The sequence below is a fragment of the Garra rufa genome, chromosome 9, assembly GCF_049309525.1.
Source record: "Garra rufa chromosome 9, GarRuf1.0, whole genome shotgun sequence".
NCBI lineage: Eukaryota > Metazoa > Chordata > Actinopteri > Cypriniformes > Cyprinidae > Garra > Garra rufa.
Window position 1 is genome coordinate 46339900 of NC_133369.1, and position 23943 is coordinate 46363842.

The 23943-nt window shown below is 37.1% G+C and overlaps 2 protein-coding genes across 2 annotated transcripts; both read right to left on the reverse strand.

The window, feature by feature from the left end:
- Positions 1–3004: 3004 nt before the first annotated feature.
- On the reverse strand, positions 3005–18724 carry cdcp1a (CUB domain containing protein 1a). Its single transcript, XM_073846628.1, has 9 exons — positions 18388–18724; positions 16293–16502; positions 14683–15009; positions 13390–13749; positions 10710–10907; positions 7566–7943; positions 7099–7452; positions 6895–6976; positions 3005–4527 (listed from the first exon to the last, which is right to left on the reverse strand). The coding sequence occupies exons 1-9, from the start codon at positions 18458–18460 to the stop codon at positions 4143–4145; spliced, it is 2367 nt and encodes a 788-aa protein (XP_073702729.1). The 5' UTR covers positions 18461–18724; the 3' UTR covers positions 3005–4142.
- Positions 18725–20287: 1563 nt separating this feature from the next.
- LOC141342238 (transmembrane protein 158) lies at positions 20288–23034 on the reverse strand. The gene has a single exon (XM_073846645.1). It carries the CDS (start codon positions 22428–22430, stop codon positions 21768–21770), a length of 663 nt encoding a protein of 220 aa, XP_073702746.1. The 5' UTR covers positions 22431–23034; the 3' UTR covers positions 20288–21767.
- Between the last annotated feature and the right edge of the window lie 909 nt (positions 23035–23943).

Sequence of the window (23943 nt, forward strand, 5' to 3'; positions counted from 1 at the left end):
CCCAAGGTGCTTGAGCTGAGAAATATGGCTAACACAAGCCAATCATTAAGGTAATTCATAATGTGGATTCTCATCTGTCTCAGAAGGTAAAGAGCTATATCCATGCACTTTGCAAAGGTGTGCTGGTCCAGAGAAAGTCCAAAAAGCAGGACAGTATATTGATAGAGCCAATATACCCTCTCAAACGATAATTTTAAGAATGGTCTGTGATGAGGGACACATCTGGATGTGAAAGAAATAATCTTTCAGATCCACTGATTAAAATCAGTCCCTGAGGCATATTTGTGCAAGGATCTGCTTCAAAGTCAACATCCTACAGTTTCATGAGCGCACGGTTCAGGTGTCCGAGATAGAAAACAGGCCTGAGTCCATCTCCATCTTTCTTGGGAATGAGTAAGTAATGGCTGTAAAAGACTGACTCGTTGTTCACTAATGGAACCGTCTCTATGACCCCTTTTTCAAGCAGATTTTCCGGCCCAGAGAACTTGTGAATTGTTGTCCTGCACCAACGTTTGAATAATACCTTTGAACAAAGGGGGTCTGTGAGCAAACTGGAGTGAGTAACTTTGTTTTATGGTCTGCAGAACCAAATTTGAGGATGGCTTTCCAAGCCTGGAGTAGGGTCACAAGTCGTCTGAGTCTTTCAAATGGAAGGTCATCTTATAAAGGAGGGGAACTGATATTTGTGGTAATGAGAAGTGGAGAAGTCCAATTGTAAGTATGTGGGTCTGCTACGACAGCAGTAATTTGCTTGGGGGTGCACTGAGAGGGAAGGTCAGGCCCAGAGCTAAGGAATGTGGGAATAGAGATCAAGCACAAGACTTCTTTTGAGAGCAGTCTTGCCTGGGACCTGACCCTCTCCTCTTCCTCTTTACATTGAGATCAGGATGGCTTCTGTGGCTCAGGGTCCAAAGTCACTCTGGAGTGGTGTCCCTGTCATTTAGAAAACAGGTAATGTTTAGCTGTCTGAGAGTGCTGTTGGAGCCTGGGCACAGACTCTGGCTGAGGCTGGGCTGGAGATGGCACAGACTTTACAGGCTGCATAGCCTGCGATGACATCTGTGCCACTGTGAAGCGCTCAGCAAAACCATGCATGACAGCGTCAGACAATCCCGTGGAGGAAACAGGAGTCAAAGAAGGAGACATTGTCAGTGTCCTTGATCTCTGTTATGTTCAACAAAAGGTGGCACTTCAGCACCACCAGGTTGGTAATGCCTTTAGTCACTGTGCACAGCTCCTTAAATGCATCAGAACTCCGGCCAGACCTGTCAATTATTTAATGAAGAAAAACTTGGAACTGTCATCGTATGAAGCGCTGAGTCAGTCTGGCCAGCCACCAAATCAGCCCTGTCTGCTAGAGCAGAGATGGTCCTGCTGAGCTTGGATGGATGCACCACATGGGCAAGGCAAAGATGTGCAGCGACTGCCTCTTCGAGAGGGGGGAGCTTGATGTAACCCTTCATTTTTAGCGCTGTCAATGAAGGTGAGGGTGACAGAAGTGGAAGAATGAATGCTCACCAAGTAGGGGCATGCCACGCCTTGGTAAGTTTGTTGTGAACTTCCAGGGAGAATGGTGCTGACCTCTGGCGGGAGGATCGTTGACAGTGTCCTATTTGCAGTCACCACTTGTCTAAGTGGATGCAGTTGAGCTCTTTCGGAGCTGGCCAATCCAAGTTGAGTTCCTCTACAGCCTTAGTGAGGATGTGAATCAGCTTGCTGTCCACACCGAACCGTGTTAAGCCTTTGAGTGGAAGGGTGCCAGGATCTTCTCCCAGAATATGCTAAAATTTTCTTTTAGGATATTTCCTCTTGTGCTCACTGGATGGACAAGCTCTGACGAGGTCTTCTGCTGCTGGGGCTCTTCTAGCAGGCTTCGGAACATTTTGCTTCTTCTTCAGAGTGCAGTAAAAATGGTGCTCAGAGCCAACTTATATGGGAGAGGTTTGGTTGGTTGAAGTGATATTTCTTTGTGCAGCTACACCAACGTGTACAAATCAGACTTCAGTATTCAGAGTAAACAGGAGATTCCTCATAAGCGTGTATATGCAACAAGACAGACCATTCGACAGGGAACCAAAATGATTCATTATTATGTAACCCAACAGGAACTGTACATTTACACTACATAAAAAGTGAAAAGAGAAGTAAATACTAACATACTCTGACAGCAATTAGTAACCATTCTGTATTCGGCAAATGGTTGGCAATTTAGTTTGAACTGTTTAGAATCTCATGGTTTATAACCTGCTTACGACCCAATGAGGGTTAGGTTTATGTAAGAATTTATAAAAACTCATAAAACAGTCATCTCATGAGATTTATTTTAAAAGGCACAATTCCTGCTATTTTTTAAGTCTCTGTAATGGCCCCTTAACGTTTATTGATACAATAACAAACACAATAAAGTGCTACAAGGCTGATGCAAAATCATGAGATCACTGGAAGTACATTACACCCTGTGCAACAGCCTATTTCATGGGTAAGGAATTCAGTGTAAAAATAATACAGCGGAAAAAAATTCTCAGACTCTTTCTTACTTCATCTGTTTATCTCTGTCTATTAATTCCCATATTCTCCTGCACTTGAAAATCTGATTTTTTAGAAACAGTTTTACAAACAGGACAATAATCAAGAATCAATGCAAACAAATTAAAATTTTACTGTATTCATCTCCAGCTATTTCAGTGTCTACTCCATTCAGTTTAATAATGGTCAAGTTCATTAATTATGAAAAGTGTTCAATTCAGTTATAAGCAACTCTACAGAAGACAACAGTGTCAGTTTCCAGGTCAATTCTGTTCTCATCTGATAGTGTCAGTGCTGTCAGTATTTTGATGTCTTTAAATCCCCAATTAAACAGGTCAAAGTTGACAGCGGCAAGGAACCAAAACTCCATCAAGTGAAAGAAATAAAAGCCTTTGGAAAAACCAGGCTCAGCAATATTGTGATAATGATTACAGGCTGCATCACAAGTCATATTTATGGATTGATATTGTTCAAAAGGAAACCTTTGGCAGTTGATCAGAATTTAGCCAATTGTATGCTACTGAGTGAAGACAATAATGCTCAAATTGAAATTTTTATTTCATATGAAAAATATTACACAATTAAAAAAATCTTGCATTTGCAATATTTGATATTTCTATGCTGATATTGAAGGAATTTAGTGCATAATTCAGCAGCAGTCAAACAATGATTTTACACTTTGAAATGTTAAATTAAGTGGTAAATGGCCCACATATTTACCCAACTGAAATGACTTAATGACAATTAAACAAACCTGGTTCTGGAAACAAAATCTGTTATGCTGTTATTAAACTGAAATGTGACAATAAATGAACAGTGTTGTTTGTGGCATAACATTTAGATGTTTTGTCAGATTTATTTTAATGTGTTTATTTTAGCTTTTACCATTAAAACCACCTCACTTTTCTGTTGAGCTCATGAATGCGGAGGCCAACTTGCCCCTGGAAATCAATTAATTTGGACCCTGGTGGGAACCTACAAGAGGATTTTCCTACATGGCAATAGCAATAACATCCCTGACACTGCTCAGGTCACACTTTAGCTCAATGTTAGGTCTAGACTGAGGAATCATCAGTTTTACTAGACACAATCGATAACAGATTTTTAAAATAGCACCGCAGTTTCACAAAGGCCACGAAACAAGAGTAGATTAGATGGGTTTGCAGTGGAGCCTCCAGCATCTGTCCTCTTTTCAGATCCAGAGAGCAGAAAAAGCTTTTGGGGCTGGCTTTTTCCTACATAATTTGCCACATTGTGAAATATTTACATTTTCTCAGAGATAGGATTGGAATCTTCCACTAGCTGATCTTGACACTACATGCCTTTTGGCTGGACTTTGCTGTCACAGACAGATTTTGAAGGTCTGGGACACAACCCCCAGATCAAGGCCTGATCACAAACCGTTTTCCGTCATGTTTCCACCTTTTCCTAGATAATTCATCTCTTAACTTCTCAAGTTGTAAATAAATAAACATGCATTTTAATATCAAAAACATACAATCTTTAAAACAAGCAGCGTGTTGACACAAAATCACTAAATATAAAAACATCTTAGACACCCAAAAACAAACTTTAGTTTACAGTAGAAAACTCATTTTCATTAGGACTTTATCTCCTCACACAAATAGTCTGGTGTCATAGTCACCTTCCTCTTCGGAAGTCTTCGGTGTGTCAGACGTTGTTGATTGTCCCTGAACATAACCATAGAGCTCATTGTCAATCAAGGCCTTGTTTTTAGCGATAGGGTTTTCCTTGTTTCTGACTGGTAAAGGTGGGTTACTCAGAGGTGGGTCATTCTCATTTGTAGTGGCTTCATTATACTCTTCTTTTTCAGCATCATCGTCAAGCAAATGACTGTATACTAGAGTGTCATCTATGTACACGTAAGTGTGAGGATCCTCCTCCTCCGGTGCTTTGGGGAAGCCATGGAGGCCTGGAAGGAAAGCATGCTCACTGGGATTGTAGACGGACACTGGGGGAGCCTTATTCTTCTTCTTTTTCCTGTGCAACATTAAGATGTTTTGTTAAAAATAAATTCCGATATAATACTTGATAAGGTTTCAAGTGTTAAGTACAGTTCCTGACGTGAAACAAACCAGTACAGAAAGATTCTCTGGAGATTGAATATCAATAATTCTTAAATAAATCTGAACTTTCACTGCAACTTCATGCCAAGATGTTTGAAGTGGGCGTGGCCACTTTTACTTAAATGGCTATAACTCTTGAATAGAAAGAGATATTTTCACCAAATTTGGTACAGATGTGCATATGGTCAAACTGACATTTCACAATAAAAATGCAGCAGTTGGCAAATGGGTTATGCTATTATTTGAAAAAAATGAAATTGGCTCTAACTACGCAATCTCTTGGTCTGACTGTCTTAAAAATCGGCATGCAGTGTCTTTGTCTAAGGTGCCATCATTGCCTATGAGGACCTTGACATAACTTTAAAAACATCCCTGCCATCAGTCAATCAACTTTCAGCAGCTATAGACTAATTCGTAGTAGACATCACAGTTAAGTCACTTGTAGCCGTGTGCGCATAGTGGTGGCAGACAAACTCTGGTAACAAGTGGAGTGAAACGGGTAAAATCCATTGAATAAGAGAAAAAAAAAAAAACTTTGTGTGTTTTGATGCCAGAATCGAAAAGCAATTTTTTTTTAGAATACTTTCATCAAAGACGCCTTTGAAGTTAAACACAGGCGTTTAAATGGACAGATTATACTGCCCTCCAAAGGCAAAGTGCAGTAACTACGCAAACACTGAAACTGAGAAAAATGCCTTTAAAGTTTTTACAACAGCTAGTCAAACATGTTGACACTCTTGTTTCTCTGAACGTTTCTCTGAAACGAGACAAAATTGAACCAGGAGACTTTGTCACAAGACAAAACAGCTGTCACAAAGTCCATTTTAAACCTTAACTCAATTTTGACCAAATGTGTAGTTACTGCGCTTTGCCTTTGGAGGGCAGTATAGATGAAACTGCTATGATTACTCTACTTTTAAAGCAGAAATTTGATTTAAACATCGTCTACATAATATTCACATATGCTGTTTGTAGACGATGCTTTAGTTTTAGCCCTACAGTTGCAGCATGACATAATATTGATTTAAACCTATTACTATTAACATTTTACATAATATTTATTTATTTATTTTATCCCACAATTCTGACAATTCAATTACTTTTTTATCGCAAATGCAAGTTTATATCTCCTAGTTTGGACTTTAGAACTCGATTAAACTCAACAATTAATTTATTTAAAATAAAAAAAAATCCCTTTTCAAGAACTACAACAAACGGCTCATTTGAACTACAGCGTTTGTTTTCCAGATGCTATGATGTCACAACGCGGTCAATTAGAATATCATTCAAATAAATCCCGTCTACGGAAATTCAAATCTTTGGCACGTGGGGAGGGACGAGGTGGTGGATTCGCCTAACTTTAGCGGAGTTATATTAAAAATAATCCTGGCACTCCTACTAACGGGATATACTAATGTTTCTCTCCATCAGTCCAAAACAAGTCGATCCACACTAAAAAGTGCCTCACATGGCTCCGTAGGGGTCAGTAAAGCCTCCTTTAGTGATCCAATGTGTTTTTGTAAAAAAAATATCTATATTTAAAACATAAGAATCACTTTAATCTAGTTTGCCCTAAAAGTTGTACATGGAACTTGCTGCTTTGGGAAGGGGCATGGCAGGACTGAAACTCTGTCTAAGCTGTTCACCAATCGAAACGCAGTGGGACTGCTAACCAATCACAACACATTTCATTTTTTGGAAGTCAGACCTTCATCAAACCCGGAACTCATCGAGGCCATTTGTACCAGCCTGGGGAGTAAGCTATTGTAATAATGTAAATTATGTGAAAAATAATGCATTTTTCGGACCACCAAGAATGAGTGCACCTCCAAAACAAAAAGACCTTGTAAAAGAGCATAATAGGACCCTGTTAAAAGAAATCATCCACCTCAAATTTTACATGCGTGTAAAAAAAAAAAGTCCTGGGTGTTTTGCTTAAATGTACTAAAACTAGTGTAAAAATAAATCTCTCGACACCCTTGATCAATAATTATATAAAAAAAATAAAAAATACAATAAAAATTGGTTGGCTATAGTAGGGACATTTTAAGTATGGGCCTTCATGGTAGGCACGTGACAAGATTAAAAACACAGATCGGGCAATTGGTGGTGCTATAGTAGGTGTACATGTGAAAATTTGTATATTTACATGGTAAATTACCTGATATGGTCTTTTTTCAGTTACAGGCTTATTAAATAACATGCAAGGCCTTAAAGTGCTTGAACTCCTGTAACTGTTGCTTACAGCTATATTTAAAACATGTTTTTGCAAAGCTCTCACCTGAGAATGAACCAGATGCCCACAGCTGTTATGATCATCAACACAACTCCAACAACACTCAGGATTATGGCCAAAAGCTTGCCTGAAAATTACAACAAAAAAAATTCACTTCATCTTTACAAATCTTTCTTCTACATTACATGGAAATTCTAGTGGGAATCTAGTACACAGAAGAAAGTAAGCTGCCAGTTAAGGCTGTCTCACTTGTGCTGTTTTGCTGTGTGATCTCCATCACTGCCCGGAAGGCTCCTGTCGGCGACTTGCAGTTAGTCATGTTCAGGTAAAAACTTTCTGGAACCAGGAGATCCTTAATCTTCTCATCTTTTTTAGTGGTGTACAGCATTGTTTGAGAGCTAATGGTCTGCACTGCGATGTTTGTGTGCACCTCTTTACATTTGGGCTGGCTGACATTTACAAACTTCAGATTGCCCTTAAACTGAGGCTCCAGGTTAACAATCCAGGATACAGTACTAGATGGTTTCATGCCAGATGGCCACGATGGGGTCGCCAACATGGTAGGATTATCCATTTTTGGTGCAACAGTAAATATATAGTGCTCTATATGAGGAAGACAGAACAGTAAAGACTAAACACTCATTTCTGATATTTGCACTAAAAACATTTGAGCAGGTACACTACCAGTTTATAGATGTATAAATAAAAGCATTTACCTGATATGTCCTGTGTAAATGAATAGGTTAAGAAGGGTTTAGTTGCCAAATTCCGGTCATTGAAACTCGTAACGGAGGCAGTTATTGCAATCTTGGATTCACGGATTTGGATTTTCTGAATGGTTCCTCTCGGACAAAACTGCCCAAGAGTGATGCGGGAGTTAACATGGGACACATTTAGGAGGAGGATGCTGTTGCATTTTTCTTCAGGCAGACAGTGACGCAGATCTCCTACAGGAGACTGTAGCTCCACAGTACTGTTCTGAGGGCCATGAAGGTGCCAGATGATCGTCTTCAAAACTCCTGGGATACACTGCTGCTCGTAGTTGAAAGTTAGAGGGAATGGAGTGGAGGCACAGTTTCTCCATTCTTTACATTCTGTTGATTGAAAAACACAAAGTATTTTGATGAACAGAGGAATATTTCATTATTAAAGGCCATGAAGGATGCAAAGGACTGCTGACAGCAAGAGTGATAACTATAAAGATAACTATAACGATAACTCACACTGGTGGACAATGCCGTTTATGTTTACACTGCAAAACATGCTTTTCTTACTTTTTATTTATTGTCTTGTTTCCAGCCAAAATATCTAAACATTGTTAAATCAAGAAAGGTTTTCTAGACGAGTAAAAATGATGATCAATGAAGTCAAAATTAAGTGAGTTTTTGTTTAGAACAAGCAAAATAATCTGCTAATGGGGTAAGTAAAAAAAATCTTATTTCAAACAGAAAACAAGATTATTTTTCTTGGCAGATTATTTTTGACTTTTTTTTTCTGAAAACAAGACAATATTTTTTACTCGTCTACAAAATCCTTCTTGATTTAACAATGTTTAGATATTTTGGCTGGAAACAAGACAACAAAAATCTAAGTAAGAAAAGCATTTTTTGCAGTGTATTCTAAGTGTGCACTGCTGTTTTGCTGGCTGTCACTTGAAATGCTGAATTCTGATTGGCTGTTAATATTTTCATTGTTTTATCAGCTAGAAAATTCATTCTGAAAGAGATTCCAACAATTGTTCCTCTGTGTTGTTAGAATTATAGTTGTAGATTGGACCACCCCATTCTTATAGAATTAGAAAATTACTAAAACTTAGTTGTATATGTATTGCCCTTGGTGTGAACAGGCTGTAATCCTTATTAATTAGTTTTCTTCTTTTTTTGTCTTTCATTAAACTGCAGAAATTTGGCACACTGATTGGGGAGGGTCTAAAAAGTACCAATTGCATTTTTAGTTTCTGACAAACTCAGCAGCGTCACCAACTGTTCAAAACTCACATTTAGGACATAATTTTTTAAACCTTTAGGTCTCAACATATTTATTTTCCTCTTAATCTATTGGTAAAGTAGAATGAACCCATTAGTTTGTATGCTTCACATTTTTAAGCTGCTGTCTTGTTGTTTTTGGTCCAAAAAACAAACTATTTATTTGTCACCAAAACTGGCTCAGATAATTATGGAACCCCATTTCCGCCACTAAAAATATAAAAAAAAAGGTTTATTGCAATTTTTTTATCTCACAATTCTGACTTTTGTTCTCAGAATTGCATGATATAAACTCAACTGCAAGAAATAAAGTCAGAATTGCGAGATAAGAAAACTCGCAAATCTGACACAAAATCTGACACACTCACAATTGCATGTTATAAAGTAAGAAATTCTGAGAAATTAAATCAGATATGAGATATAAACTCGCAAATCTGACTTGTTTCTCAGAATTAAGACAAAACTCACAATTGTGTTATAAAGTTAGAATTGTGAGATATAAACTTGCAAATCGGACTTTTCTCTCCGATAACAATACAACAATACAACACTTTATAACAATTGTGAGTTTGTCTTACAATTCTGAGAAACAAATTCAGAATTGCAAGATGCAAGTTTACAATTGTGAGAACTTGCAAAGCTAACTTTTTTCTCAGAATTGCAAGACAAACTCACAATTGCATGTTATAAAGTAAGAAATTCTGAGAAATTAAATCAGAATTGAGATATAAACTCGCAAATCTGACTTTATAACACAATTGTAAGTTTGTCTTACAATTCTAAGAAAAAAAAGGTCAGAATTGCAAGATACAAGCTCACAATTGCGAGAACTCGCCAATATGACTTGTTTCTCAGAATTAAGACAAAACTCACAATTGTGTTCTAAAGTCAGAATTTTGAGATATAAACTTGCAAATCGGACTTTTTTCCGATTGGAGATTATCTATAGAAGCCTGTTTCCACCACTAAATAAAAAAGGTAATTGCGACACAATTCGGAATTTTTTTTCCTTAGAATTGTAAGACACACTCACAGTTGTTATAAAGGAAAGAAAAAAGTCAGATTTTTTGAAAAAAATCAGTATCTCACAATTTTGACTTTATAATACAATTGTGAGTTTGTCTTACAATTCTGAGAAAAAAAAGTCAGAATTGCAAAATACAAGCTCACAATTGCGAGAACTTGCAAAGCTAACTTTTTTCTCAGAATTGTAAGAAACACACAATTGCATGTAACAAAGTCAGAAATTCAGAGAAATAGTCAGAATTGTAAGATATGAACTCTCAAATCTGACTTTTTCTTCTCAGAAATGTAAGACAAAATCAATCGCATTTCATAAAGTCAGAAATTCTGAGAAATTAAGTCATAATTGTGAGATATAAACTCGCAAATCTGACTTTTTTCTTTCCTTTATAACAACTGTGAGTGTGTCTTACAATTCTAAGGAAAAAAATTCTGAATTGTGTCGCAATTACCTTTTTTATTTAGTGGCGGAAACAGGCTTCTATAGATAATCTCCACAAGCACACACAAAAAACCAAGCAGACAGATTTATGATTTTATAACCATTAGATAGACATGCCTTAATGAATAAAAAAAAGAAATTGGGCTGTCTCTGCAATGTTTTGCTCTATTGAAACTAAATTTGTTTGGGTGTTTACAACTATGGGGGTACCTGAGAAGTTCAGAGACTCCTTTAAAATATGTAAAACATTTCGAATTCAAATAACATGAGTTATGTTAAATATATTTAGCTGGTGAATCAGTTCTAATAGTGACTGAGAGACACCAGAGTACTTTAAAATGTGAAAAAAAAAATCTCAAAACATGTAAGTTGTTGTCTTATTCATGGCTTAGAAGGGTTCAGTTCAGTACCTATGGTTTGGTTGACAGTCAGCTCTATTTCATTCTTGTTACAGTCAAAAGAGTTGAGGACAAAATGGTTTCCTGAAGCTATGGTGATTGTGTCCATTATGACCGAATCCAGTTTCAACACACAGGTTGACTTGGGATCCTTTTTCATCACACGTATCTGTAGTACTTGCTTCTCAGGCAGATCACCTTCACATTGCCCTGCAACAGTGGAAAGAATAAGAACAACAGAGATCATTGTCACAAAATAAAACAAAAAGATGTTTTATTATGAGAAAAGCTCCAACCAATCAGTAAATTAAAACCACTAGTGGTTGACCAATGAGAGTTTTTCAGTGGTCATTGACTGATATCTAGAAGGCAGGGTGGCTGATTGATGATTTAATACGCAATTTATAGAATATGACAAAATTCAATGATAGACTTGATGAAGGCATACCAAACCAGCTGAAAAGAAAACACTTTCAAAAAATAAATGGTTTCCATTGATAAAGCTGTCAACTTTGGAACTGAAGAAATGGGTAGGTAAACACTTTTATTACGTGGCCAATAACAAGGTTCACTTCTAGCTAGAGATGCACCGAAATGAAAATTCTTGGCCGGAGCCAAACAAAATGAAACACTGGACCGAAGGCCAATTACCAAACAAACGGTTTGATATGACCAATGTTATGGCACGGCATCTACTCAGGTAAAAAATTAAAAATGTGGTTACAACCGTTTTGACAATAAGCAGTTTTTGGTGTTCATGTAAACAATCAGTTGATAACACAACAAGAAGTCATGTGTGTTTCGCAAACTGATTCCTTTTTGGAATTAAGAAGCAAATAGAACATTTTAAAATCGTTTACTCAGTGTTGAAACACTGTCTGAAATGAGTGTTAATTCAGCACAGAATCAATGACTGCTGCTGTATATATTTCATCCTTCCCCACCCAAATCAAACAAGTGAAAAAGCAAGGTTGACTAAAGTAGCTTAAAAACTGAGACGTGAGGCTCTTCAAAATTTTCTGAAGAGAAAGCAAGCTCTGTTCTCATATCCTGTAATCATGAGTCATGGCCTGGGTTTTCCACAATGACACAATCAAAGTAAGGCCTTGTGTAATCACAATAAATCAAGAATGATAAAGCAAGCAATTCAAAATAATACAAATGTGGCATGAAAATAGTCATGCAAATGCAACAAATCTTAGACTCTAAAAAACTTCACCCAGATTCACCCAGTGTTAGAGAATGACAGTAAAGAGTAACACGTTGATGGTTACACGATATACACTATAAAAAATGTGACCACTGACAAGGGGTAAAATACAAGGATTTGCACCTGGAGCCGCATTGAAAGCCCCAATATCTCTGAAATTGAAGCATCCAGTTGCTTAAAAATGGACAAATCGAAGGAAAAGTTTGTTACCAAAAACCAAGAATCTAAAAGGATATTAAAATATATTTAATACTTCTTGAGTTACAGTAGGCGATATGGCAAAATTATCAAATCAAATTTTTTTTTTTCAGAAATATCATCGATTTTATCATGATTCTTTGTCATGTTTTACTATTTTGCAAGTAGTCTAAACAGTACAGCCAAACTAATTTCCCTATTTTAAAACCAAAGCCTTACATGATAACAAAATATCAAATAAAAAGAATGGCAGATGTTTACGCCAAATTGAGTGTTTGAGTCATTTTTAAATATTTGTTATTAAAAAATAAGAACAAAGATGTTACAAATACACATAATACACAAATAAAACAAGCTTTAATTATCAGGTACAGTAGGTATTTATCAGTAGCATTCAATAAACTTAATTACCAAATCTAAAAATAAAAATTATACAGTGACTCTTTTTAAAGCAACTCTAAAGTTCCTCAGTCAAAAGCAGTGAGAGATTTTTCTTTTATTAGAAATCTTTTTTAGCCTACCATCACCCAAAAATAACAATTCTGTCATCATTTACTCACTCTTGTTTTAAAAAAACAAAAAACATAAAACATGTTGAACATAAAACTTATTTTAAAAAATGTGGGTAACCAAACAGTTGCTGGGTCCCCAGTATTTTATTTATTTTTTTCCCACTATCACAGTCAGTGGAGACCAGCTACTGTACTGTTATCTAAATTCTTCAAAATGTATTCATTTGTATTTAGCACAAAAACAAATTCATAGAGGTTTGGTGCAAGCAAGTCATTTTTTTGGTAAAGTGTCCCTTTAATAACAATTGGCAGCACATTTAGTTCTGTTGCTTTAAGAGTTGCATGCATCTAATGTCTACAGGCGCTCAACCATTTAGAAATCGTCATATTGCACACCTCTAAGTTTCATATATATATATATATATATATAACTTTGGGGGAATGCAAAAAGTGCTTATTGAACTTTCACTATTGACATATAATGCAACAAGGATTGCAAACGTTAAATGCTTTTTACTAATAGACCCATCGATCTCTGTGTAAAAATAAAATACTAATGCTACAATTGCTTTTTCTTTATTTTTCTTTTCCCCTGTAGCTCCAAATGTCACTCGAAAACTCACTTGTAATTTTAACCTCAGTAAATATGCATCCACAGCATTTAGTATTTTGGTTTTACCCTTTCATTTATGTAGTTTTTTTTTGACCAAAAACACTCGCTGGCATAAACATATGCAATTCTAATCATGGAAACAAATAATTTGTTACATACCCTTGCTTCTCTTGATGGCAGAGATCTGGAAGTGCACCATTAGGCCTTGCGATGCAGGCGACGGAGACATTTTGCAGTTCTTTATAGAGAGGTTAAAGTTTCCAGGCTCCACTGACGGCTGGCTTACACTCATCAGTTTCACCAGAGGGTCTTTGCCCTGCCAAGTGTAGTTCATAGTAGGGATGTTTTCAGGTTGGAGGCATGTTGGAACAGTGTAGCTCAGAACGCGCACATCTGTGTAGAACGCGTGAGGAACTGTAAAATACCACATTGTCTCTGCACTTTCAGGAAAAGCGGTTGGGGTAAAGAAGTCCTGGGTTGAACTCCTCTCGGGGAGAACAACATGGATATTAGCCAGAGCTGTAAAATAGAAAAAGTTTAACAATTCACATACAGGGCCTTGCAAAAAAAAAATTTCACATTTTGTTTTGTAGCAGCATTATGTTAAACTGCTTTAAATGAGTTCCCCACATCAATTTACACTCCTTACACCATAATAATGACAAAGCAAAAACAAGATTTGCAAATTTTACTAATTTATTACTAATAAAACACTGAAATAAGTACATTGCATAAGTATTCATACCCTTAATTCAGTACATAGTTGAAGCACCTTTACAGCCTCAAGTCTTTTTGGGTATGATGTGACAAGTTTTGCACATCTGCATTTGGCAATTATCTGCCATTCTTTACCTCACCTTTTCACCTCTCCATCTCTGTCAGCTTGGATGGGGGCTGGCAGACATTTTCTGGAGTCATAGTTGTTCCAGTCGTCTTCCATTATGGAGAATGCTTCTGTGAACCTTCAATGCAGCAGATTTTTTTCTGAACTCTTCCCTAGATCATTGCTTTAACACAAGTCTGTCACTGAGCTCTACAGGCAGTTATCTTGACCTCAGGACTTGACTTTTGCATTTTCAGCTGTTAGACCTTTTCTGAGAGGTGTGTGCCTTTCTAAATCATACTCATTCAAATGAATTTGCCACAGTTTAACTCCACTCGAAGTGTAGTAACATCTAGAAGCAATACGAATGCTCCTGAGCTAAATTTTGAGTGTCCCAGAAAAGGGTATGAATACTTATGCAACGGGATCTTTTCCGTTTTTTATTTCTAATGATTTTGCAAAGTTGTTACAAACCTGTTTTGTGCTTTGTCATTATGGTGTATGAGATGTAGATTGATGTGGAAAAAAATAATAATTTAAAGCAGTTTAATGTAATGCTGCAAGGCACTGTATGCCAACTTTGTTTAGAAAATTTCTACTCAAATATTTAAGTTCACTATTGTACTTACAGTTAATGAGACGTCCCGATGATACACCGATAACCTTTGCATCTAGAATTCGACCTCCAGACACTTCCAAAGACAGTCTTCCAAAATTACGCACATCGATTTGTCTAATGGTCCCATTCTGACAAAACCTTCCAATGTTGACATTCTCCACTGTGAGCATGTAAACGTGTTTGTCTGGGCAGCTGTCTGTGGGATGAATCTGCCGTAAACCAGTCCTACTGAAATTCAATTGTAAAATCTTTGTGGCTGTTGGCTTCAGATTCCAGATGAAGGTGCGATTCAACTTTTGAAAGGCATTGTGTTCTTTGGGTTCAATGTTAGATATCACTGTGGATCAAATGTGCATGTCAAATAAAGATTGGAGTAGTTTAAAGTTAAGCATGGATTAAGCATGCATTAGTGGTCAAATCAAGCAGCTTTTGATAAGTTGTCTTAATGCAGATGCTAAGATGTGTTGAAAGCTGTAATCAATTATACACTTTATTTTAGGGATGCACCGAATGTTCGGCAACTGGAATCATTCGGCCAAAAATAGCAAAAAAAAAAAAAGCTCTTTCGGTGGCCACATAAACAAAAAGGCCTAATAAATTATACCGAACAATGACGTGACATGAATAAATAGAAGCGCGCACTAATGCAGCAAACATGTCGGCAGTGTGAAAGCATTTAAAACTGTACAAAGAGACAGCGAGAGATTGCTTAGTATCGCATCGCATGTCTTCCGTGAGAAGAGAAAGGGCTGGTTGTTGCTGGTTACTGTATGATGACTGAAATCGCAAATTGGCCTTAAACCATTAGTAAATAAACTACAGAACATTTTGTTGTCTAATACACACACAAATTGTATTTATTCTGACAGCGCTGCACACGCTCCTTAGCCAGGGTTCAAAGTCCAAAGCGCGAGAAAAATCTGCGTAATGAGAATCATTCGTAAATCTGCTGCTGTCAACAAAAACGTAGAACTTCTTGTGGGTTTCCGCCAAAATAAAAGTCAACACTCATAAATGTAACATTGTAATTTTACTGTTGTTCTGTGAAATAAAATAAAAATGTAACGCAAAAATAATGATAACAATCATTACAAAAGCTCTATTAATACATTTATTATAACATTCTCCTTTGCTCAGCAAGGCTGCATTTATTTGTACATTAAAACACAAGACTAATTTAGGAAGGGGGTCTTAAAAATGAAAGAATATTATTTTACTAACTTATTAATTTTAAGGTAAATTGTGCCTTGTGTGTCTTCTAGAATGTGTTAAATAAATATTTTTAAATTGTTGTTTTGTAATTTATTTTTTTCTTTGAAAAGCAAGACAAAACTGTAAAAAGCAAATATTAACTATTTAATTTATGCAATGGTGGAAAAAATTGAAAAATACATGGAGGAAAAACACGGAAAAAAAAAAACATGTTCGGTAATCGGCCCAGTGTGTAATTTTATTGGGCTTCGGCCAAAAATTTTCATTTCGGTGCATCCCTCCTTTATTTTTGCACTTAATGCATATTTCTAATAAAAAAAAAAGACTTGATAAGTAGTGGAATATGAATGTCTAAAAGAATATGTAAAGAATAAAAATTATCTTAGATTTAAATTTGACAGCTCTCACCATTATCTCTGATGATCTGCACACTGAATACATTCTCTGGTTGTGGACAGCTGAAATCCAAAAGCGTGCTACTACTAAAGACCATGGGTGACTGGCACAACGGTTGTGTGCCCTGTTTAATACAAACTTTGCACTTTGTATCTGTGTGGGAACTATATATAATGCTTATATTTGTGCCCAGTTCAACAGCAACATTGAGCTCAGCACCACCTGAAATGATTCACAGACATTTATTAAATAAACAAAGATTTTACATGAAAATATAAAATAAATATATTTTAAACACTTTAACCTTAACCTTTTGAACTGTGCCTCTGGTTCACAAAACCAGTCAAGAGCAGCACAGGTATATTTGTAGTAATTGCCAACAATACATTGTATGGGTCCAAATGATCGATTTTTCTTTTATGCCAAAAATCCTTAGGATATTAAGTAAAGATCATGTTCCATGAAGATATTTTGTACATTTCCTACCGTAAACATATCAAAACTTCATTTTTGATTAGTAATATGCATTGCTAAGAACCTAATTTGGACAACTTTAAAGGTGATTTTCTCCATATTTTGATTCCAAATTTTCAAACAGCTGTCTTTTGACCAAATATTGTCCTATTAAACAAAAATGTAAATCTTATATTCAGCTTTCAGATGATGATAAAAATTTACGATTTAAGGGGAGTCACTGCAGGCAAAAACGCAGTTTGTTCATGCACCTGTCAAGTTTGAGATTTTGGACTTTTTTTAGACTAGTGAAAAGAAAACATCCAAACAACACTGTTAAGTGTTTCTTTTATAGCACTTTATCTATTGGTGTCAACGGATTTCGATTACAATACATATTTTTAAAGGCTGTTTTCTCAAAATGAGTTTTTTTATTCTACACTGAGCCATAAATCTCCACTTCAGTAGCACTTACACACACCAAACTTAACATTTTTATTCCTATATGTTGAAGGTTTTTCCATTTGGATTTGTACATATATGATTTGCTTGATTATATTCAACATTTTATTCCCCAAAAATGGTAAAAAACAGAGTATTTCCTTTCTGTTTTAGCTTTTTTCTGAATTAGGGCGATAAAATGAGATACCCAAAATTCCCTCAAAAAAATTCTACAAGAATTTTGAAACTGGCTTCATCCAGTGTTCAGATGTTTGTACTAGACATGTATGCAAATTAGCACATATTTCATTAAATAATGCCTCATTTGCATATTTAAACCTAACATTTTAGAAAACTTGTAATACAAAAAATGTTTGCAATTATTAATGTAATCAATCAACTAAGTAGTAAGGTGATAACTAATAGTTAATTTTTTACCCTATTCACCTGCAATGTCTGGCCTTACGAGAATTGAGCCAATTGACTGGTTTTGTAGTCCAGGCCAGGGTCATATATATAGTGAGGAATAAAATTATCAAATTATTTATTAAAACAAAAAATAATGCAGTTTAGATGTACACCCACAAAACAACAGTTACAAAGTGCTGAATGGTTTTGCACGGAAAAGAGACTGAAACATCTAGTGAAATTTGTCATTTCCCTGTGGAAAAAAACAGTATATGCTGGTTAGGTAGGTTTTTATGCTGGTATGCTGGTTTATGCTGGTCCTTAGCTGGTTTATGCTAATCCTTGACCAGCAACATGACCAGCATAAACCAGCAAAGGACCAGCATCCCAGCACCACAACAACAGGGTTGACAATATAAATCCAATAAATCAATAAATCCAACACCCTGCTGTCATTTTTTAAATCTCAGGAAATTACGGTGTACATTTACGAAACATATTGTTAACCCCTTGAAATTTACCTAAGCCATAATTCACTTCTAATGTGAAAAGGCATATTTAAAGATGACAAAAATACTGACCAAACATAAACCCACACTGAAAACTGGAGTCAATTCAACCTGATCAAACCCTTAAAAACGGTGTAACCTAATAGTCAGGTCGAGTTTATAAAACCAGTCGATTGAGATTTACATTTAAATTTGAGAAAAAGTAAATGAATCCAAATTTACTGGACAACAAAATGGGCAGTAAGCTAATACCTGTGCAGGTAAGTGTTGAAGGTGAGTGTGGGTTTGGCTGTTACCTGTGAGCTCCGGGACTGACGACAGGAAAAACCCGAAAAGGAATGAAAAGCACGCGAACCGCCAAATTCTCATGACTTTTTACCATTAAAACTCCTTACAGTTGGCTAAAAATGTAAAAGTGCGCCATCGACCGTAGATATACCAGTCTTCAGGGTTCTTCAGAGGAAAAAGCGGCTTCCTGGTTTGCGACAGACTTCACGTTAGTCATCCACGATACCTGTGTGAATCCGCATGAAGAATGCAAATGATCACAGAACCAGTAGAAACGACCACGTGTTCACTCGGGTCACTTAAAAAAATGGACTAGAATATAAAATGACCTGGTAATGGTAGGCTAATGTACCTGCTTATCGTGTAAACAACGTGTATAACCCAAGATAAGTGTGTTAGTCCCGCCTCATATTTTATTACCTCATTTATCAAAACAGGTAAGCGCTGGTCAGTACTTGAAAGACCTTTTTCTCAATCTCCCTTTTCTTTGTTTCAAATCAAGGGTAATTTTATATGTAAAATATATTTATGTAGGCTACAAATGCACAAAAACGCTTCAAATATGTTAACTTAAGATGAAAACTTCGCCTACTTCACATTAAACAAACTGAGAAACAAGTTTCTGTAGTTAAAATTAAAATAGTATTTTTATGCAACGATCTGGGATGACTTTTAAAGGCAAATCCATAAGCTTGTTTAGTATTTATCTTGTCGTTCGAGGCGTTTAGCAATTATTTTTTTTGCTAAATGCAATGCCAGGACTAGCTAGTTGCAACAAAAGTTTTTCCCCCAAACTGTTTTAAATGGGCACATGCCAAAACCTGTTCGTCTGCTGGTGCATGCCAACCAGAAATACTGGGAAAACGTGTGGAAGCTGCTAAATCATATAGAAGAAGAACTTTGTAAGCAGGAAAGGGTGCAATATTTTGACAAACTAAAGTTAATAGGTAGTAAAGATATCTACGAGCAGTATTAATTAAGATAGTAGTCTAATTTTTCACCTGCCTCACTGGAAATGATAAGAACAAACATGAATGTTGTCAAGATTCTTGCCCTGGAAATCCTGGTTCAGTTTGGCCAATTGCAAACGCCTTTTGTTCCTAGACAGTTTTTTTGCACTCTTCTCCTTGATTTAATATAACTTTTGGCAGTCTATAGTACTCCAAATGTTCTTTTCTCTTTGTACAGCCCAAAACATGACAATAATTGACCATTATTAGCAGAAATAATCAGCAAAATGTGCAAGTTTCATTCAATTTAGTGGCATTGTTTACACAAATATGGCCAATTGATGATGCATTGTGAAAACACTGAAATATTTGTGACATGCAAGGAGAAACAAAAAGTAGGCCTAAGTATGTGTGTAAAAGGAATATTCTTGGGTCCAATACAAGCTCCACTGGCGACTCTTGGTGCGTAATGTTCATATCCACACACAAAATAATTTGAACTTTTCTTTGAAAAGAAAAAAAAGGCACTTACTATAAACGCAAGGGTACAACTATATGTATATATAACCATCAAATGCATTTGAACGGAAGAAACATTCACTGCAAATTAATGCATTTAACATTCTTATAACTATAAGATAGTTCAAACTTTGGACTGAGATGAATTAAAGGCTTTGGAAACACATCTTTAAACTAAACACTTGTCCTGTAGGAGGCGCTGTGAGACAACATTTATCCATTTGCACACATGCACATGCACACTTAAAAGGATCAGTGGAGATGGACGTTAAGAGAGTCACAGGAGAAGACAAAAGGTCATCATAAGACTTGCAGCACAACTTTTCTCTAATGTGTGTGTGTGTGTGTGTGTGTGTGTGTGTGTGTGTGTGTGTGTGTGTGTGTGTGTGTAAATTCAACATGAAACAAAACAGTAACACTTCACACAGTTCAGTTATCAAAGAAGAAGATATAAACCACTTAAATATCACAAGCCTGGTATCACCCATTTGGACTAATTTACATATCTTCTCAATGCAGTGTCCAAACTTAATGAAACTTGATATGCATAGACAACAGGTCATTCTGAGGATGCCTGCCAAATGACTTCACAATACGCCAATAGGGGGCGCTAAAACTGAAAACCACTCATAACTCTACAGCAGTTCAAGGAAAATAGAGTTTAGTGTGTATGTTTTTCTGGTCAAGTGCTACCTAATTCTGAAAAATCAGTTGTACAACTCAACAAAAATGACCACCAGTGGCAAAATGTAAGTGACGTTTGGTGTGAATTCAGGTTGATTGGGACACTTTTTAGTCATTTCAATGGCAAAAGGTGTCCCAATCTACCTGAATTCAGATGTAAGGTACTCAAGGCTGTGAGCTATAATAATAACAAAAGATTTCTTGAAAATAATTAATATTTGCTCTGAATCAGCGTCCCCCATTCACATGCTTATCCTTTGCCACACAAAGCGTTTTCCACCAATTTATATTTTTTACTTCCTTTTCAAACCCATCTTAGGCCGTTTGTACAAAATTTGAGCGTGCACACCATCTCAAGATCCTCCAGACAAGAAAAAAATATTCACAAAACTCTGAATTTCATTAGTTTCTGACTGAATCTGTGGGCCAACAGCAAATTCTATTTAATACTCAAGGCTTCTTTTTATCTTGATGCAAATAAATGGCTCTTTTTAGGCACTGCCATGTATAAGTCATGTAATATGACTTTTTAGTAAAAAAAAATCTTCCATATGAGCCATCAGCGCATAGACTGCAATATTTCCCACCTTCTACTACATTACTTTTTATTGTGGATTTTATGTAAAATACTAAAAGAAAGAGAGACTGAAACTGACTACAGAGCCCTGCTACAAAATCTCCACAAAGGAATATTTTATGCATTTATTGATACTACAAATAACAGTTATGACAGAGCTATAAAGTATAAACCTTATACAAATTTGTTCACTTTTTACAAATGGATTGCCTGTCACGTTGTCTCTCAAGCTATTCCACATTAAAGAAATGTCTAACCACGTTTTATTATTATTTATACAAACAAATACAAACACAAGAAAAATGTCCTCAAACATTTGAAAATCACTGGAATATATCTCTTTACGCACATCGTAAAAGAGCTTTTTTTCGTTCTGAGACATACTCCGTATTTCATTCAAACGCTATAAACACTAGAAATCGTGAGATAAAAACATTACAAACATTTGAAATGATCTGAATATCACGTTGTTTTCTATTACAGTCATTTTATAAAAACAAATGAAATCTAATAAAATATCTCAGTTCATCAGGAGATGTAGCTATAATAGGTTCAAACACGAGAATACTGTTTAAGCAACATGTTTGCCACTAAGCATGTGATGTCTGGCAAGATTCCTATATTATAGATGCTATTTGAATTCTATACTATTATTCTATTACCTCTGCCTTCTCTGCTCCATTCCATTGGGCAGAAATCCCGCGATAATGGGAACTGGCCATATGAGGGCAGCGACGCTCCATATTATGATGACTAAAGTCATGAAACACGCCACCAGAGTGGACTCGATGGGCTTGCGGTTGAGCCTCCAGCTCCGGTCCCCCTTGAGCTCGTCCAGAGCGAAATCCACGCAGCAGAAATGCACCGAGTCGCCCGTCTGCTGCCCCTCTGACCTGCCCCGTCGGAATCTCCTGTACCGGGACAGACCGCACCCGACGCACAGTCTGAACTCCTGCTGGCCGCCCGTGACGCCCAGGTGCTCGATGTAGACCGGCGAGATCGCCCGGTTGAAGGCGGCGGAGAAGAACGCCTTGCCGTGGTTGTTGGTGTTGTACATGAGCACGTCGCACTGGAAACCGAAGTTGCTGTCCCAGCGCGCAACGAGTTTGGTAGGGAGTCTCTCCACGCTCACGTTGCACTGCGAGGAGGCTTCGGGCTCCTCCACGGATCTCTTCGAGTAGCCCACATCCACCTCCAGGCTGGCCAGGAATCTGCCGGAGGAGTTGATGGGCGGCAGCAGGAGGTCCTCGTCGCTCCAGCTGTGGGAGCTGCGGGCGGGAGCGGTCAGAGCCAGCAGGAGCGCGACGGAGATGCTCAGCATGGCAGAGCGCGCGGTTCCTCCAGGCTCATGGTGGTCTCGCACTCGCTCTTTATTCCGTCGTAGTCGCTGAGCAGTTCGTCGTCTATCTGCTCCATCAGTTACGCGTGAGTCCTGTGCGCTTCCGCGGACGCGCGGCTGCCTCTGCGCGCATGGAGAGCGAAGTGACCGAGCGCACGGTCGCGCGTCACCGCTTCACTTCAGTGTGTGACTGTCTGTGAAACAGACTTCTGTTCCTTCACCTCGCTGCTTCAGCTGTTATCGTGATGAGATGTCCTCATCGAAAGGGGGTAGGAGGCTTCTCAGGCAGAGTCTTCATATGACAGTGTGATAATGTGGGCTTATGAAGATCATTTCACACAGAGAAGGTGTATTTTATACATTGGAGAGACCGGGGCAAGTTGTCACACATGGAAGTTCCATATATCGGTACAAAAATGCAGCAGTGGTTTTGCATTGGTTTCCAACACCTGACAAGTTATTTTTTATCATTTGAAATGTTAACATATTCTTTTTGTAATATATATTTGAGTAAGAAAGAAACACAATGAAACTACAAACTATAAAATGAGGAAAAGAGCAAGTTGTCACATCGTGCAAATATTTAGTTTCATATATTTAGTGTATGTATCTTTCACATTTTTGGCTTTCATTAATTGTTTTACTGTTTAATTGGTTATTGAAAATGCATTTTAATTGTAAATTTCATTCATTAAAGTGTGAAAACACAATTTTTGAACACATGACAAATTCTCATGATTTTTCTTTTCTTTTTTTAATATTTTTGACAGGTTTGCATTTAATGACCAGTGTTGGGGGTAACGCATTACAAGTAACGCAAGTTACATAATATAACCTTTTCCAAGTAACTAGTAAAGTAACGCATTACTTTTTAATTACAATATATGAGTTACTTTTTGAAATAAGTAACGCCAGTTACTTTTCCCCACATTTATTAATTAAAAGTTCTCCTGTCCCCATGTTGAGAGAAATTGTAAGATGTTACTTTAGTTCTAGAATAAATGTGAACATGTCACGTTACGTACAAGGAGGTCTGGGTCCAAATGCAGGGGAGTAATCTTTAATGAATATAACAAAACAAACTAACAAAAAGGCCAACACGGCACAAAACTAATATCTAAAACACAAAATAACAAAACCAAGAACAAGATCCAAAAGCCAAGAATATCAGAAACATCAAATAACAAAACAAGACACGAGACAATGCAGACATGAATGCAGAGTGAGTGGAGATGATACTTATAGTCCTGATAGTAATTGTGAACAGGTGTGGGTGATCAGTGCTGATGACAAGGACAGGTGAATGCTATTAGAAGTGCAGTGTGAATAGCGACCTCAGGAGGCTGAGAGAAACCCCACAGCCCCGATCATGACAGTACCCCCTCCCTACGGAACGGCTTCCAGACGTTCCCAAAGTCTGGAGGGAGGAGGTACGGAGGAAGGCAAGTCAGGGGGAGGGATGGCGGGCCAGGGCCGTGCAGCTGAGTCACGCGAG